The 18,553-nt window shown below is 56.3% G+C and overlaps 1 protein-coding gene across 1 annotated transcript in view; it reads left to right on the top strand.

Annotated features, from left to right (window-relative positions):
* The window catches only part of CREB3L1 (cAMP responsive element binding protein 3 like 1), a 38,104-nt gene extending 22,282 nt beyond the window's left edge, over positions 1-15,822 (top strand). Inside the window, exons 3-12 of the mRNA XM_018059170.1 lie at positions 2,239-2,420; positions 5,626-5,704; positions 7,870-8,027; positions 8,674-8,823; positions 9,057-9,115; positions 9,432-9,500; positions 11,308-11,407; positions 12,295-12,421; positions 14,609-14,876; positions 15,063-15,822. Coding sequence (XP_017914659.1) covers positions 2,239-2,420; positions 5,626-5,704; positions 7,870-8,027; positions 8,674-8,823; positions 9,057-9,115; positions 9,432-9,500; positions 11,308-11,407; positions 12,295-12,421; positions 14,609-14,876; positions 15,063-15,099 — 1,229 coding nt within the window. The 3' untranslated portion in view covers positions 15,100-15,822. The remainder of the gene's footprint in view (positions 1-2,238; positions 2,421-5,625; positions 5,705-7,869; positions 8,028-8,673; positions 8,824-9,056; positions 9,116-9,431; positions 9,501-11,307; positions 11,408-12,294; positions 12,422-14,608; positions 14,877-15,062) is intronic.

Here is an 18,553-nt window from a genome sequence, read left to right as displayed (position 1 = left end):
CTAAACCTCATACCCTTGCCACCACCACACTTGCCAGCCTTAAGGGGCAGGAAGGGGTACTGGCTTTGGTGTGCATCCCGCTGCCTCCACCAGCTGCTGTGTGACCTTGAACAAGTTGCTTAACTTCTCTGAATCTCAATTTTCAAATGACATAAATAGCTTGAGAATTCTGGCTCATATATATATATATACATATATGAAGGTGAAAGTGATAGTCACTCAGCCATGTTCCAGACTTTGTGGACTATAGCCCGCCAGGCTCCTCTGTCATGGAATTCTCCAGGCAAGAATACTGGAGTGGGTTGCCATTCCCTTCTCCTGGAGATCCTCTGGACCCAGATATTGAACCCAGGTCTCCCGCGCTGCAGGTGAATTCTTTACTATCTGAGCCACTAGGGAAATCCCTATATAAATATATTTATGTGTGTGTATCTGTATATACATTTGTTGACATTCAGTCGCTAAGTGTATCTGACTCTTTGCAACCCCATAGACTGCAGCACACCAGGCTTCCCTGTCCTCCACTATCTCCGTATATATAATTTGTGGCTATTTCATTGTGTATATAAAGTCCTATTAAGAAGATAGTGGCTAGAACCACGAACAGGGTTCCCTTCCCTTCAGAGGACAATGGTCTTGAGTGGAGTTTTTAAATTTTCTCATCTATTAAGTTGGCAGAATAGCAGTGCTGGCCCCCAGAGTTGATGGTAGCAATACACAAATTCAAGAGCTTGGAATTGGTCCCAGTGCATGACGTGTGAGCTGCTTCTGAGGGTCTTTGAGATTCCCCAAGGGCAGAGATGGGCTCTTATACCCCGCCCCATTCCCTATCCCACCTCCCCGCTTGAGGGCAGGGATACCTGCTGGGGCTTTAAGAGGTTCCAGGGCTTGTGGCTGTGGAGGTCCCAGCAGTTTCCCTACATGCCCTGACCTCCGCCCTGCCATCTGGAGGTCACCTCAATGGGGTGGCGGACCCCAGCCTCGGGAAGGGCAGCGAGGGGTGGACCGCCTCCCATCCCGGCAACTCCTCACCACCCCAAGTCTATTTTTAGAGCAATTTGTCTGTGGGTCCTTTGCAGGGGGCAGCTTCCCGGAGTCCGGCAGGCTGACTCTGTAATTTGGGAAGATTGTGGGTGTTCCTGGAGCCCAGGGGCGGGGGCCCTCAGGCTCCCTGCAGGGTGGGGCCTGACCTCAGAGGTGGGATAAGGTGGCTGCTGACCCCTCTCCCCACCCATAATGGGCCTCAGAGTCTCCAGTCCCTCTAGCCCCTCCGTGCTGGCTCCTCAGACCTCAGCCTCACCCGAGCCAGGTGCTGGGGTCACTAGCAGCAGAGCTGACTTGGAGAGGAGGACTGTAGGCACACGTCAGGAAAGGGGGTAATGCCCGGCAGCCCTGTGGCCCAGATGAGGCCAGGAGGCCCATGAGGTGGGCAGGAGGTGGACGCTGCCCTGGGAAACCTGGGCATCACTCATCCTCCCATCCAGGCACCAGAGGGCCCCGTGGAGTCTTCCTTCTTATCTTGTCTCCAGTATATTCTTCTCCACCCCTGCTGCCACTGCCTTAGCACGTGCCTCATTTCCTCTCTCCGGAAACAGCCTCCTGAGGGTCTCACCACCTCTATCTCGCCTGCAGTCAGTCCAGTCTGCACACAGAGGCAGAGTGATCTTTTTGAACCTTACAAACCCGAGTGTGCTTAAAACCCTTCAGCGTCTCCTCGTTACCTTTAGGACAAAGTCACAGCTCCGAGTCCAGCCCTCCAAGGCCAACCCATCCCTGCTGGCCTCTGACTCCATCTTCCCCCTTCCCTTTAACTGTGCTAAACTGCTCGTGACTCTCCAGACCCCCAGCACCTAGCATGGCACTCATTAGATGTTTGCTGAATAAATGTAATCATATTCACAACAGCTGCCATTTGTTGAACGTTTACTTCGTGACCAGTACTTTTACAGGTGAGGAAGCTAAGGCTCAGAGAGGTTAAGCAACTTGCCTAAGGTCACACAGCCAGGCGGGAGGGGTCTGTTGTCCAAGCCCACTCTAAACTGCTGAATGAAGAAGATGCCTCCATCTGTTCTGGGCCCAGCCCAGTCTGCCCCCAGTCTGCCCCCCCCATGCCCTTCCCTGCCTGCCTCCCGGTGTACCCTAACATCCCTCCATGGCCCTGTCCAGCAAGGGGCCAGGAGGGGGCCGAGCCCTCTGCTCTGGGAGTCCCCTGAGCCTGGGCCCTGCCCCCTTCCCTAGATGTGGAACATGGAGCGTGGGTGCTGGGGCACAAACTGTGCTCGGTCATGGTGAAGCAGGAGCAGAGCCCGGAGCTGCCCGTGGACCCTCTGGCTGCCTCCTCGGCTATGGCCGCAGCCGCCATGGCTACCACCCCGCTGCTGGGCCTCAGCCCCCTGACCAGGCTGCCTGTCGCCCACCAGGTGAGCCTGGGGCCTATTCACAGGGGCCGAGGGTGGGGGGGGGTGGATCTCTGTAGGAAGGGCTATCCAAAACCCTGGGCACCCCGGGGCTCTGAGCACGGAGCAGCGTGGCCCTTGGGAGTCTCCAGATTCTGTCTCTGCCCCCACCTTGGGCCACCCTTTCACCAATCTAGAACAGACTCAGACCACAGGGGCCCTCACTGTGTGGGGAAGAAGACAAAGGGACCCAGGCAGGGCTGGGCATTGGGGACCCCGTCCAGGGTCTCAGGGAAGGAGACAGCCCAGGACACTTAATTTTCTCAGTGTCCGGATTTTAAAAAATGAAGAAACACCTAAATGGAAATATAAAAATTATACCCTATTTCCATTGTTTATATTCATGAAATGAATATGTTTAACCTACACTCGCAGGCCGGCCCTCCCCCCATGAATGTCTAGATACCATCGCTCAGCTATAGCACCAAAGCGGACATCTGAAGACCCTTCTGGGGCCATGAGGCCCAGACTCCGGGCGCCTGGGAGAGGCCTGCTGAGGGCCTCTTGTGCTGTGGGCACGGTGCCTTCCTTCTTTATTCCTCAGCTTCCTTCTCTGTAAAATGGGAGTGTGAACTACGGCCAAGGGGCTCCTACTCTTGCATCTAAAACACGAGTTGCTGCCGTTGTTCAGTCGCTACGTTGTGTCTGACTCTGCGGCCCCATGGGCGGTAGCTCACCAGGCTCCTCGGTCCATGGGATTTCCCAGGCAAGAATACTGGAGCGGGTTGTCTTCTCTTTCTCCGGGGGATCTTCCCGACCCAGGGATGCGAACCCGCATCTCCTGCACTGGCAGGAGCATCCTTGACCCCTGAGTCACCAGGAAGCCCTTGGAATCCCTTGAGTTGGGGTTTGGCTGGCACTGCCCCCTGCTGGACACACGGCTCAAAACACACGTGGCCCAAGGGCTTCCCAGGTGGCAGCAGCGGTAAAGAACCTGCCTGACAGTGCCAGAGATGAAGAGACACGGGTCTGACCCCTGAGTGGGGAAGATCCACCAGAGGAGGAAGTGGCAACTCACTCCACTTCAGCATTCTTGCCTGGAGCATCCCATGGACGCGAGAGAGCCTGGGGTCGCAAAGAGTCAGACGTGACTGAAGCGACTTAGCCCACATGCAGAGGCAAGAAAGGGCATTCCCTCTTCCTCCACCAGGGACTGGAGGGTACAGGGCTGGCTTCAGACGGAGAGGATCTTTAGGGACCATCTCCACGGCTGGCTGTGCAACTGCTGAGGCCTCCCCAGAGCAGGAAGGGAAGACAGGATGGCCGTGGAGTCAAGGTCATGGAAGTTAGGCGCTGGGCTCAGGGGAGCGAACTGAGAGGTTAGGCAACTTGCCCCACGTTGCACAGTTGGAAGAAATGGAGCTGCATTCTAGACTCAGCCACCAGACCCCAGAGCCCACCTTTTCCCCTCTAATGAGGTCTCGACCCCCTAGCGGAAAGTGAGGGAACCAGGAGTTGGGTGGCGAGAATGAGTGTGTGACCCACAGAAGTGGAGCCCCCCTACTGCGTCTCGGTCCTTTCATCTGTCACTTGAAGGCTCAGCTGGAATGTAGACAAGGAAATCTCCAAGGTCCCAGCCAGCCTCACCGTCCTATGATTCCGGCTCATCTGCTGAAATTCAGGATTCTGGGTCCCACCCACGATATCATGACCTCTCTCTGCTGGCTTCTGGACCTGGAGGGGAGAGATGGGCCTGAAATCCAGCACCGAACACTGTGTCTTCTCAAAGAGAACACCCCTTATGTGTGTGTTGACACTCCTGCATAGGAAGCCACGCATGCGATGTCCTTTCTGAAACCATGTTGGAATGGTATAAAGAAATAGCAATGCGTGTTTAGCTAAAGCATTCATCTAATTCTACCAGTCCCTTGCTTAAAACCCATTGTGTGTGTGTGCTAAGCCACTTCTGTCATGTCCGACTCGTTGCAACCCCACGGGCTGTAGCCCACCAGGCTCCTCTGTCCATGGGATTCTCCAGGCAGGAATACTGGAGTGGGTTGCCATGCCCTCCTCCAGGGGATCTTCCCGACCCAGGGATCAAACCCACGTCTCTCATGTCTCCTGCACTGGCAAGTGGTTCCTTTATTACTAGCGATACCTGGCGGAGAAGGCGATGGCAGCCCACTCCAGTTCTCTTGCCTGGAAAAGCCCATGGACGGAGGAGCCTGGCAGGCTGCAGTCCATGGGGTCGCAAAGAGTCGGGCATGACTGAGCGACTTCACTTTCACTTTTCACTGTCATGCATTGGAGAAGGAAATGGCAACCCACTCCAGTACTCCTGCCTGGAGAATCCCAGGGACAGAGGAGCCTAGTGGGCTGCCGTCTATGGGGTCGCACAGAGTCGGACATGACTGAAGCGACTTCGCAGCAGCAGCAGCAGCGATACCTGGGGAGCTGCTGAAGCCCGTCAGGGGCCCTCCTTGTTTCCAGCTTCTTTCTCTGGATTCTCCTCTTCCCGCCACATCCTCTCCCCAGGTCTTCTGGCCTTGTGTCTTGCCACTGCACCTCTGACACAGCCTACACTCTGGACGCCCTCTGTGCGCGCCGTTTCCGGATCTATCCGGGCTCTGTCTGGGCGCTGTGCTTTCGCAGATGCTTTTTCCTCGACGTGGGGTGCCTTTCCCCTCGCCTACGTCCTGCCCCACCCTGTATCCGGAGTACTGCTGTTTCTACTTCAGGTCTCAGACTTCAGCTGCTCAGGGACGCTCGGAGACCTTTCTCTAATGCCTCCTTCGTCGGTGCTGTGGTTACCGTTCAGGGAATCTGGCAGTGTCTCTGGCAGCGTAATCTGCCAGACATTACATTATGGGGGTCTCATGGCAACACACACCCAGGCCTGCGTGGCATTCACAGTCGGTGCAGTGTCACTGTCCTCCAAACAAGACGGCCCTGGGCTCAGAGGCCGCGGGAAGCCCTTCTTCCCTGAACTCGGGAGCTAGAGGATGTTCCTGGGCCCCCACTCTCTTCCCTGAGGCCTGTCTTGCCTTCTCTAAACACAAGAACGTGCCTCTGCTCCCTCTGGGATATGCCTGGAACCCTGAGCCCAGCTACTTTCTTAATGCTGTAGGGCAGACACCCCCCGCCTCAAGGCCCAGGGAGGGAGGGAAGTTGGCGGGCCTGGTGGGGACAGGCCCCCGGAGCAGCTGTTGGAGCCCTGCCTCTTCCGCAGGCCCCAGGAGAGATGACTCAGCTGCCAGTGATCAAAGCTGAGCCCCAGGAGGTGAACCAGTTCCTCAAAGTGACACCAGGTGAGTGTGTCTGGAGAGGGGCTCTTCGTCTCCAGTCTTGGACAGACCGCATTCCTTACCCCTCGGTTCGGCCCCGTTTCCCTCAAAACGTCCCTTTTCTCCCCGTGAGGCTCTCCTCCCTTCTGTGCCCATTCTCCGGCTCTCCAGTCCCCTTCCTACTCATTCTACAGCTGTCGTCACGGTTATCGCCACCTTCTCGCCCTGTTTGCCAGTTTCCCCTCCCATCATTCGCTAACTGAGGTCCTCTCCGTAGCCATCAGCCCATCCTTTTACTCATTTATCCGTCCATCTGTCCATTCTTCCATCTATCCATTCATCCACCCATCCAACGAGAGTACATTGGGCCTCTCCTAGTTCCAGGAACGGGGGACACAGAGAGAGAAAACAGTCGTTGTACCCAAGGAGCTCACACAGTAGGGTCACGGACAAACCACTAATTATACAGTTGTGTTATGGGTTGAAGATGACAGATCCCAGGAAACACCTCCCCAGACCTGACAGGAGAGAACAGAGGGAGCTTCTCAGATTGAGCAGGAGAGAGAACTAACTTAATCTCTCCAATCCCACCTCATTCATTCATCCAACACTGATTAAGCATCAACTGTGTATCAGGCCCTGGGCTAACCACCCCAAGGTTCAGGAAGATGAACAAGGCCCAAGTTTCATCCTCAAGTTACTCACAACAGCCTCTGACAGAAGACAGAATTAACTGGAGGTAGAAAGGGACCAGTGTGAAAACACCTTACATCATAAAGCACGGTCGCATCCATCAGCCCACTGCATCCTCCCAGCTCCATACAGGGAGTCATTCCACCCCCAGTTCAACAGGGAAGTGAGGCTGGGAGGTGATAAGTAAGCATGAATATAGGTCACATAGTTGTGGGGTACAACAGTCAGGACTTGAACTCAGGTCTGACTCCAAGTTCAGTGCTCTTTACAGTACGGCATCCACGAGAGGCAGATGACACCAAAGAAGAGAGAGGGGACTCCTGTAGGAGGCGGTGGGGGGCAGAGCCCGGAAGGACACAGTGGTTCCTCCCAGTCTCGGCCCAGCTCTGCGGTGCAGTGGGCTCCAGATTCCCACCTGTGCGTGCACGCGTGCTCAGCTGTGTCCGACGCTGTGCAGTCCCAGGGACTGCAGCCTTCCAGGTTCTTGGTCCTCTGGGCTTGGCCCAGGCCTCTTCCCAATGCTGCGGCCAAGAGAGGCAGCGGGGAAGGCTTGCTGGGGAGAGCGGTGCTCCTGGCGGGTCTGCTGAAAGCCCTGTTACCCTGAGGTGGGAAATAGACACCCTGGTGTTCTGAAATGGAAAGAAAGGAAAAGAGGCTGCCGCTTGCCCTGCCTGATCCCCGTGGGTCTCGCTGTGGCAGACTCTAGTCATCTCCTGGGGTTGCCAAGTTGGAGTCTCACAGACCCTGAGCCCTGTGAAGTCAGGGTTTAGTCACTAAGCCGTGTCCGATTCTTGCAACCCCAAGGACTGTAGCCCGCTAGGCTCCTCTGTCCATGGGATTTCCCAGCCAAGAATAGTGGAGTGGGTCGCCATTTCCTTCTCCAGGGGATCTTCCTGACCCAGGCACCAAACCTGGGTCTGCTGCGTCTCTGGCAGTCTCCTGCACTGCAGGTGGATTCTTTACCCACTGAGCCACCAGGGAAAGGAGCCCCGAGAATCCAGCCTCTGTGTTATCCCTGCCAAGTATTAGTGTTAGTCGCTCAGTCATTTCCAACTCTGCGACCCCATCCACGGACTACACCAGGCTCCTCTGTCCGTGGAATTCTCCAGTAAAGAACACTGGAGTAGGTAGCCATTCCCTACTCCAAGGGATCTTCCCAACCCAAGGATGGAACCCAGGTTTCCTGCAATGTAGGGGGATTCGTTATCGTCTGAGCCAGTAGGGAATTCCCACCAAGAATCGGGTTTAAAGGAGCTGGGCTTGGTGGAGTCAGAGAGGGCATGGCCCTCAGATATTGTCTTCTGGGATGCCAACTCTACTTTCTGACACGCTAGGGTCCAGGGGTGGGGGTGGGGGGTGTCTTCTGACGTTCTAGGGTCAAGGCCGGAGCAGTCTGCCCACATGCCTTCGGGACCGGCTTAGGCCCCCGCTGTGCTGAACTCTGTCTGCCCGGAGCTGGGGCGCCTGGCTAACCTGGCTTCTCCTACTCCCCGCAGAGGACCTGCTGCAGATGCCCCCAACGCCCCCCAGCAGCCACGGCAGCGACAGCGACGGCTCGCAGAGTCCCCGCTCTCTGCCCCCCTCCAGCCCTATCCGGCCCATGGCCCGCTCCTCCACGGCCATCTCCACCTCTCCACTCCTCACCGCCCCTCACGTAAGCGGCTGGGGCCGGACTGACCCCAGAGTCAAAGAATCCAGTGCCTGGGGGGAGCCCTAAGCCTGATCCCACCCATATCAGAACACAGGAGGCACCTGCCCCGCAGATGGGAGTGAAGATCTTTTAATTGTGCTTGGGGATGAATAGGGAACAGGAAGAGTCCAAGAGGGCTGCTGAACCCGCTGGTGGCCAAGCTAGGTCTACAGCTTGACATTCCTGACCTCCAGGGGGACGGCCCAGGCTGCCTCCAAGGAGCACTGTCTGCAGAGCAAAGTTCAGGAGGCCCAGGAGCCCTGGGACGGGTGGGGGAACCCTCAGTCTAGAGGTGCTAGGTGTCCGAGGTGGGTGCTATTCACGGGGCCCTGGACAAGTAAGCTCTGAGGCTGTGGATTCCACGATGGGATCTAGAGACCAGCCCTTCCCAACAGTATATTGAGGGCCTAACATGCCAGGCTGCCAGCAACATCCTCAGCACTTGTGACATGTTACTGGATTTAATTCAGATCCGCCCCTCTTGCAGATGAGGAAACTGAGGTTCAGCGAGCTGGGTGCCTTGCCAAGGTCATGCCGAGGGTAAATGGCTGAGCTCGGATTTGAATGCAGGACTGTCTGGTTTCTAACTAGTATGTCCCCCTTGCCACAGAAATTACAGGGGACGTCGGGGCCGCTGCTCCTGACGGAGGAGGAGAAGCGTACCCTGGTTGCTGAGGGCTACCCCATCCCCACCAAACTCCCCCTCACCAAAGCCGAGGAGAAGGCCTTGAAGAGAGTCCGGAGGAAGATCAAGAACAAGGTAGAGCACAAGGCAGACCCTAGCCCTGCCCTGGGGCTTCCTTGGGGGTGGGGCTCTGCTCCCCTGGCCGCGCCAGTCCTGAAACTGGAGAGCCCAGGAAGTGGATACGTGGCATGGTAACTCCGTGAGGGACAGGGAAGCCTGCCCCACTGCGGCCCACAGGGTCATGGAGAGTCGGACACGGCTTGGTGATTGAACAGTAACAACTCCCGTTTGGGGGCTTCCCCCTCTAGATCTCGGCCCAGGAGAGCCGCCGTAAGAAGAAGGAGTACGTGGAGTGTCTAGAAAAGAAGTAAGGGGCCTGGGGCGGGTGGCCAGCCCGGGTGGCCTGGGCTCCGCTCCCCAACCTGGCTTCCTCTCCCACCCTCTTGGGGGCGGTGCGGGGGTGGCAGGGGAGTAGGATGCTGGGGGGCAGGACAAAGGGGGCAGCAGAGAGACTTCCCCGGTTGCCCAATGGTTACGACTCTGTGCTCCCAGTGTGGGGGGCACGGGTTCAAATCCTGGTCGGGGACTAAGATTCTGCGTGCCACACACCACGTGACCCCAAAGTGGGGGGGAAGCCAAGTCTGGGGTTTGTCACTGAGCCTGTGGCTGCTTGGCCCCCACAGGGTGGAGACATTTACATCTGAGAACAATGAACTGTGGAAGAAGGTGGAGACCCTGGAGAATGCCAACAGGTGGGTGGTGCCGCCTGCGTTCCCCCTGGCCCCTGCCCTTCTGCAGCCAGTGGCTGGCTCTGGCATAGCTCTGGGAGGCAGGAGAGAGGAGAGGCCACTGAGCTCAGGGAGATGCGAATCCCAGAAGCAGGGGCACTGCAGCCTGGGACCCTCAGTTTCCCATCCTCCTTTATCCACTCAGAGCTCTAGGTACCAGACAGGGCTGTCAAGATGCTTAAATGAGGTAATAATACAGACCAGCAGCAGCCCCTGGGCACTTGTTAGGAATGCTTTGTGCCCGGGCCTTGTGCCAGCCCTATTGAATCCGGGGAAGGTTCCACAACCTATGTGTTAACAAGCCCTCCAGGTAATTCTGAGGCACCCTGAAGTTAGAGCACCGAGGTACCTGTTTACTACTCAAAGTGAGTTTCTCAGACCAGCACGTCAGCATCAGCTGGGGGCTTGCAGAAGTGCACAATCTCAGGCCTCTCCCCACATGTAACTTGAATCAGAATCTGCATTTCAGCAACAGACTTAAGTGATTCACGTGCACGACTGAGTTTGAGAAACAGTCTGGAGCCCACACAGGGCCTGGCAAGCGGTGGCCACAGAAAGTCACAACTCTGGGTGCTGTTTTTGTGATCCCAGGAAAACTGTCATGCATCTCTGGGCCCCAGTTTCTCTGTCTACATGGAGACGATGGAAGTGAGACCTAGCAAGTAAAGGGCCAGCACTGTCCTTGGCATTTGAGAATGCTCCCTTCATGTTAACTTTTCTTCTTCTTTTTTCTTGCTGTTATTTTGAATTCTTGTTAGTGACCAGTCATGAGCCCACAGTAGGCCTTTAATAATTGTTTGCCGGGAGTAATTAAAGCAGCAGCCAACAGCTGGTAGGGAGCAGGTCCTCAACAGAAGGCTTTTTCCTTCTTTCCTTCCTCTCCCCCAGCTTCTCCAGTGGGATCCAGCCACTCCCCTGACTGACCCGGAGAATGCCCCTCTGATTCAGGGAAGAGGGGTGGGAGCCCTCGCCCCTCACCCCCTTCCTCTGGCCCAGATTCCTCTCTGGTCCCCAATGGGGCCAGGCCCTTGGAGCTATTTCGCCACCTGCTGTACATTCGGGGAACTGCAACCCCATGGACCAGCTGGGCGGGAGGGAAGAGATGATTCAACGTTTGTTCACCAAGGGTGGGCTGACTCCTTGCTGGGGAGGACCCAGTCCCCGCCCTCAGGGAGCCCCCACAGTTAGCGAAAGAGACTGACGTCGTTGTTCAGTCGCTCAGTCGTGTCCGACTCTTTGCAACCCCGTGGAATGACAGACAAATTTGTAAATAAACGAAGTGTTACAGGTGCTGTGATAAGAGCAAAAACTGTGACAAAATTAACCAAAAAAATGGTAGCTACCACTCCCCGCACGCTCACCCCTCACCATGTACCAGGCGGCTGCCAGACATGCCCGTCGTATCAGCTCAGGGTAGGAGGAGGGAAGGTCAGTTTAGCTGCGGCTGGTGCGGGGTTAAAGAAGAAGAAGGCGACCTCAGCCCAGGTGGGCTAGACCCGCCTCCAACCTCCGCTTTGGCCAGAAGAAGCCTCCCGCAGGGTGACCCAGCTATGCACCGTGAAGCGGGCGCCAGGTGCCCCGGCCACGCCACAGAGGAGCCAAGCGGGAAGTGACCTTTTCTGCCTTGAGTGAAGCGGGCACCTGGTGTGGAAGCCAAGTCTAGAGCCAGCCCAGGTGCCCCACCCCCACCCCGCACGGGGGAGAGCTCCAGGAGGCAGCGATGCCAGCCTGCTGGGGCAGAGCCCGCGGGTGACCGCTGTGCCCCCCTCAGGACTCTGCTCCAGCAGCTGCAGAAACTCCAGACTCTGGTCACCAGCAAGATCTCCAGACCTTACAAGATGGCCGCCACCCAGACGGGGACCTGCCTGATGGTAGGTGACTGTCCCCTCCCCACAGAGCCGCAAGAGGCCCGGTCTCCCCCGAGGCCGGCTTTCCAGGGGCCTGGGGGGTGGTGCGCAGAGCTGTTAGTGCCCTGGCTCCAGCAGACCCCCGCCTCTTTCACCAAAGCCCGTGGAACCTTCCGGAACATGACCTTCCCTGACCAGTTCTGACACGGTCTGGATGCATAGGGACTCACACAAACCCTGCTAGGGGATGACAGGCCAAGCGCCCTGAGGACGGCGCCTCTGAGGACCCAGTGCGGGGATGGGCCTGGGGCGATGCGGGGAGGTATGGGCCTGTCTCTCTACATGCCTGGTGCGGTGTCCAGGCTGTGGCCAGAGCCTCCGCTAGCTCCTTTCCACGTTCCCTGTAGCTGTACAACCTGTTGCCTCCGGGTTAATCACTGCCCCCCGGGCCCTCTGAGATCCTGGAGCTGTCAGGTGGCAAAGCTGGAGTAGAGGCAGCTGTTAGTTTGGGCTCTGTGACTCTTAGTTCCGCATGCTGGCCAGTCTTCTTGGGAATCCTGCTGGGAATCTGGTGTGAAGATATGCCCCCGTCCCTTGCCCCAGCCTCAATCTCCTCCAGCACCTACTCCTTCCTTCCTTTCCTGATTCCTTTCCACCCCAGAGGTGATAGCCACACTGGCCAACTGCCTCTCTTTTCTAGCGCTGCCTGGGGTGGCCCCTCTCCAGTGGGCTGAGATGGCCTGACAGCCTCCACCTTCTCCTCCACCACATGGCTCTGGGAGTAGATTTCCTGAAAAAATGACGCACCTTTGGCCCCCACTGGCTCATGGAGGGGGGAGGGTTTTGGGGGTGGCCAGGGCTGCAGCCATCCCCTGGCCCAGCTCTGCCCACCACACTCTCTCCACTGCCAGGTGGCAGCCCTGTGCTTCGTCCTGGTGCTGGGCTCCCTCGTGCCCTGCCTCCCTGAGTTCTCCTCTGGCTCCCAGACTGTGAAGGAAGACCCGATGGCCACTGACAGCATCTACACCGCCAGTCAGAGTAAGTGCCCCAAGCAGGGCTGCCCTCCCCCCACGCCAGCCCCAACTTCTAGGCAGAAGACAGACGCAAGTGAGGAGCCAGGTCTGGGGATGACACCATCTCATTCTACCTTCCCATTTTGCAGATGGGAAAACTGAGGCCTCTCCCAAGGGTCTATGATTTGTTTGATGTTAGTTATAGAATTAGAACTACAGTGCAGAGTCCCTGATTCCCAACCCACTCAGGAGTGGCTTAGCCAGGGGAGGAGGTTTAGGGACTGATAGGAATGTTCCCACCCTAGCCCCCATGTATTATGGTGCCGGTTGGTAGGGGGCATCTGCTAAGCCACCATCAAGATTTTACAACCGGGGTAGCGAGTGAGTTTCAGCTCCAGGGCCATTTTCCATAAGATGTTAGTGGCTGCATGAAGCACTGTTAAGAAGGACTCTGAGGCCCCGTTCAGGATCGACAGGCAGGAGTGGCAAGATCCGCTGGTAACGTCTGTCATGGGCAGAAGCGTGGGAGTGGTGTGGACTCAGCTAGTTACCACCCCAAGGGGCTTGTGAGGACTGTTAAGAACATGGAGTTTCCGAGTCAGTCATATCTGCCACTCGCTAAGTGCGTGACCTCGGGCATGTGTCTGAAGCATGCTAAATTTTAATCTCTTATCTCGAAAATGGGAGTTACCAGTTCCACGCTTATTGAGCATGTTTGCTGTGAAGATGAAATGACATGGTGCATGAAGGCTCTCGGTACAGTTCCTGGTACACAGCAGGCTCTTACTAAACGAACAACAGTCGCTCCCTTTCTGATGCGCTCGCAAGAGGACAGAAAAGACACAACACGCAGTGGCAAGGGGAGAACCGGCCCGGGGGCCAGCGAAGAATAGTGTGGATTTCCGGAGGCAGAGGATGCTCCAGACAGACCTTCAGAGGGACTTCCAGACAGTCCCTCATGGCCTCCTGGAGCGCACCATCCAGCACGGCAGGGGGAGGAAAAGGAAACAGATGGGAGGTCGGAGGGAGCGAGGAGCTGGTGGGAGTGGGTTTCAAGAAGGAGGGATGCTGCAGGGAGAATGAGCTGGGCCTGCAGGGCCTTGAGGCCATGGGGAGGGTTAGGGGAAGAGGAAGCAGAAGCGAGGAGTGAAAACCCCTCCCTGGACCAGAGCAGCCAGAGAAGAGCCTGCTAAGGGAGGTGGGTGGCAGGGATTTAAGTTCCTGAGAGGCACATGCCTGTTTCCTTAAGGCCAGAGGGGTCTGTGTGATGGGAGGCACAGAGGACCCGGAAAGGAAGGAATGGAAACTGGGGGAGTGGGGTTAGGGGGCGGGGGAGGCGTGTTGCTGGAAATAAGCAGAGTCAGAGGAGCCAGAGGAGCGCAGGAATGAATGAGCCCCTCAGAGTGAGCACAATGGGTTTCAGGCTCAGGGTCCCCGCAGGGCGAAGAGGAGGAAGTGAGCCCTGGAGCAGGCTGGCCCACGGAGCTGGGGCAGCGCACAGATGCAGGGGCCCTGCTCAGGCAGACCGTGAGGTCAGGGCCCCAAGAGTGAGGAGGGTGCTGGTGGCTCCTGGAGCCAGGCGGGCCAGGGTCTGCAGTTTAGCCGCAGTGCATCTTCCTTAGGCCGGGACAGCGCCCCTGACAACCTGGAGCCTCAATGGCCTGTTTTGTGAAATGGACCTAAAAATATCTCATTCTGAGAGTTTCTGTTAATGATTTGATATAGGTTAAAGGATGCCGACAATGTCTGATAGGCATGGTAGATATCCAACAAATGTGTTTTCTCGTTTCCTCATCTCCCTGAGGGGTAAACTGGGGCCTCAAATGGGGAAAAGGTTTATTCAAGGTCTCACAGGAAGGGAGTGGTTCAGTAGGATGAGAACCCAGCTCTCAGATGCCCCAACCCAGTGCCCTCTGCTTAGGGAGCGCTAACTTGCTCTGAGTGCAGCTTCAGTCACTCTGTTATCTCATTTAAACCTCACATCAACAGGAGGTTGGCCCCTAGTATTCCTATTTTACAGATGAGCAAGCTCAGAAAGGTGAAAGCAAAGGCATGGCTTGCCTGCAGTCACACAGCTGGGAATCATTTGAGCTGGATTCAGATCCAGGCCTGAAAGAGTCCAGGGCCCAGGTCCTTGACCACTGGGCGCTGAATGCGGCCTAGACGGGGAGGGAGCCTTGGCACCATGGCTCACCCTGAGCTCCTTCTCCAGTGCCCTCCCGGAGCCTCCTGTTCTACGACGAGGGAGCGGGCTCATGGGAGGATGGCCGCAGTGCCCTGCTGCCCGTGGAGCCCCCGGATGGCTGGGAGATCAAGCCCGGGGGGCCGGTGGAGCAGCGACCCCAGGACCACCTGCAACATGACCACCTGGACAGCACCCACGAGACCAGCAAGTACCTGAGTGAGGCCTGGCCAAAGGACGTCGGTGGGAACAGCACGGGCCCTGACTTCTCCCACCCTAAGGAGTGGTTCCACGAGAGGTGGGTGGGTGGCCCCTTCCCTTCCTGGGCTCCCAGGCTCCAACCAGCCTCTGGTCACCCCTGGTCTCCGCGTTGTCAGCCACACCCTCCCGCAGCCCCATCCCTCCCAAGTCCAAACCCAGCTTGCAGAGGGGCCAGAGGGTCCTCCCCGGACAGAGTCATCCCTGACTTCTCTTCTCTCTCCAGGGATCTGGGTCCCAACACCACCATCAAGCTCTCCTAGGCCGTGCCAAGACCCAGGACACAGGGCGTACCCTCTGGTACTCAGAAGAGGGGTCGTCCTGCTCACCAACCCGGATCCGGCTCGTACCCCTGCCCCCTGGGGTCCCCTCCCAGGAGAAAGGGTTCCACTCCCCACCCCCTACCAGCCCCTCTTTGCCCCAGATCTTGACTGGGGCCCCCTTCCCCCCATATTTGGACTGTTCCCTTGGGCCAACCACTCTGTTCTCACCCCCTCCCTCCCACAACCATCCGTCCTTCTCAGATAAACCACTCACTGGGTTACCCACCTCCTTTCTTATAATGACCAAGAGGACCACTGCCTCCCTGCCCCACCGCGACCACATACACACACACAGACACATCAACAGACCAACTCACTAAGCCCCTCGCCACCCCGCCCCCACTGTACAGAGACCAAGAACAGAAATTGTTTGTAAATAATGAACCTTATTTTTTATTATTGCCAGTCCCTAAGATATTGTATTTTACAAGTCTCCCTCCTCCCTTCAACCCTCCCTTGTTTTGTATTTTATGAAGTTAGTGCGGGCTTCGCTGCTCCCTGGCCCAGGAGAGAGGGTCCTCCCACCCAGAACCCCTAACCTGGCCTCCCCCTTGCCGCTGCCCAAGCCGCTGGGCCTTTTTAATTGCCAAACCGCTTCACCCATCAGCTCAGCACATGCTTTAAGAAGGCAAAAGTAAAAAAAAAAAAATTATGCAGCATCAACCCCTGACTTTGTGCCTTGCTTCATGGTAGGGGTCGTGGGGGTGGGGGGAGGGTGGGACTGAAGATGAAGGAATAAGAAGGGTAAGTTTATCTGGGGGCTTCCCAGGTGGCACTAGCGGCAAAGAACCCGCCTGCCAACGCAGGAGACATAAGAGGTGCCAGTTTGACCCCTAGATCGTGAAGATTCCCTGGAGGATGGATGGCTACTCACTCCAGTGTTCTTGCCTAGAGAATCCCATGGATAGAGGAGCCTGGCGGGCTATGGTCCATAGGGCTGCAAAGAGTCAGACGGGCCTGAAGGAACTTAGCACACACGCAAGTTTATTTTATATTCTGATCAGTAGTGACCGAGAGTGAGGGGTTTGAGAAGGCATTTGTACTGGGTTCCCTCCTCCAGCCAGACACGGAATTCAAATCAGATAGTGAAAGAATTCTGCTACAATCCCCATACCCCAAGGCTCCTCCCAGCTCCTACCACTACTGTGTGTGGAAGCAGAGAGGCATATAGGCCACCGGGTCGGCCTTTAAGGGTGGGAACGGTGAGCACTCAGTGTCCAGGGTAGCCAGACGCTGTCCTCGGCACTGTACACGCAGTACCCAGGTTGCTCCTCCTCTTTCCTGCCCATTTCTTACTTTCTGTTATCTTTGCCTCATCTGCATTAGAGGAGCACACTTCAGAGGAAAAAGAGCTGCCTTTGGCTACTGGAACCGTCACTTGCTAGCCATGTGCCAGTGGGCAGAATTCCAACATGGGCTCCGGGGATCCTGCCTCCTGGGGTGCACACCCAGGGTCATCCCTTCCCCTAGGGTCTGGGGCGGGGGGGGAACCTGTGCGTGTCAGGGATGCCACTCCCATAGTTAGGTGACCTTTCATGGAAAAAGTAAAGGGATTTTGCAGGTGTAATGAAGGTCCCAAATCAGTTGATTCTGAGTTAATTCAAAGGGAGTTAATTCACTGAGTTAATTCACTTCCCTGGTGGTCCAGCGACTAAGACTCCGTGCCCCCAATGTAGGGGGCCCTAGTTTTGACCCCTGGTCAGGGAACTCGATCTCGCATGCCACAAATAGGATGTGAGGTGGCCAAGCAAAGAAATAATAAATAAAAAAAATTTTTAAGGGAGACCACGCTGGGTGCGCCTGACTTAATCGGGTGAAAGCGATTCAAAGAGGGACTACTGCCGCTGCTGCTGCTGCGTCGCTTCAGTCGTCTCCGACTCTTTGCGACCCCATAGACAGCAGCCCCCCAGGCTCCCGCGTCCCTAGGATTTTCCAGGCAAGAACACTGGAGTGGGTTGCCATTTCCTTCTCCAGTGCATGAAAGTGAAAAGGGAAAGTGAAGACGCTCAGTCGTGTCCTACTCTTAGCGACCCCATGGACGGCAGCCTACCAGGCTCCTCCGTCCATGGGATTTTCCAGGCAAGAGTACTGGAGTGGGCTGCCATTGCCTTCTCCAAAAAGAGGGACTGAGCCCGTCCCAAAGAGAAAGAGAGTCTCCTAATGGCCTTAAAGAAGCAAACAGCCGTGTTTTGTACCACATCGAGAGGGTGGCCTCTAGGCTCTCACACTCTGGAGGCAAGCCACGGGATTCTGCCAACCACCTGAGCAGCTTAGAAGTGGACCCCCAGCTCCAGATGAGGCCTCCACTCAGCCAACACCTGGGGAGGGCCTGAGCACAGGACCCAGCTGAGCTGTGCCCTGAGCCACAGACACGGAGGTCACACCTGTGTTGTTTTAAGCCTCCGAGTTTGTTGTAATTCGTTACGCAGTGTAGGAAACTAAGTCGCCACGTAACCCGAACCTCCCTGAGCCTCCAGTTCCCCACCTGTAAGAAAAGAATATAAATAACATTCAGTGCATGAGGTTACGGGAATTCAGTGAGCTGTTTAGAATGGGACCCAGTGCGCACTGGCTCTGAGAAAGATTAACTGTGCCTTTAACATATGTGTGTGTGAGTTGCTCAGTCAGGTCTGGCTCTTTGTGACCCCATGGTCTGTCTATGGAGTTCTCCAGGCAAGAATACTGGAGTGGGTTGCCATTCCCTTCTCCAGGGGATCTTCCCAACCCAGGGATCGAACCCAGGTCTCCTGCATTGCAGGCAGATTCTTTACCATCTGAGCTACCAGGGGAAGCCCCTTTTAAATTACACACACATATATATAAACTATTTATCCTACTTATTTGTTTGGCTGTACGGGGTCTTGTGTGGCATGTGTTGTGTAGACTCTTAGTTTCAGTATGTGGGATCGAGTTCCCTGACCAGGGATCGAACTCTGGCCCCCTGCATTGGGAGCACAGAGTCTTAGCATGAGGAAGTCCCTAGCTGTGCCTTTAGAGACAGTATCCGTACAATGAGCTAAGGGCCAAGCTAGGGGTGCTGTCACAGCACAGAAGAGGGTGCCTCCCCCAGACAAGCAGCAAAGGCTTCCCGGAGTAGGTGACATGAAAGACTGCTGGAAGGAGACCAGAGAGACAAAGGGGCATCCCAGAAAGAAAAGGCGCGGGCAAAGCCCTCAGAGGTGGGAGAGAGAGCAGGAAAACTTCAAGAAAATCTCAAATAGTTCAGAATAGCTGGAAGGTAGGCAGCAAGAATGCTGAGAACTGAGGCTGGATAGCGATCAGGGGCCAGAGCCAGAAGGCCTCGAACGCCTGGATGTCGACGCTTATCTCACAAGCATGATACTTTCATACTCAGAAGCAGGGACTATGGTGGGATCAGCTGCCTGGGTCAGCT

This window comes from Capra hircus, chromosome 15 (assembly GCF_001704415.2).
Source record: "Capra hircus breed San Clemente chromosome 15, ASM170441v1, whole genome shotgun sequence".
NCBI classification, from domain to species: domain Eukaryota; kingdom Metazoa; phylum Chordata; class Mammalia; order Artiodactyla; family Bovidae; genus Capra; species Capra hircus.
This window is presented reverse-complemented; position numbering and strand designations above follow the sequence as displayed.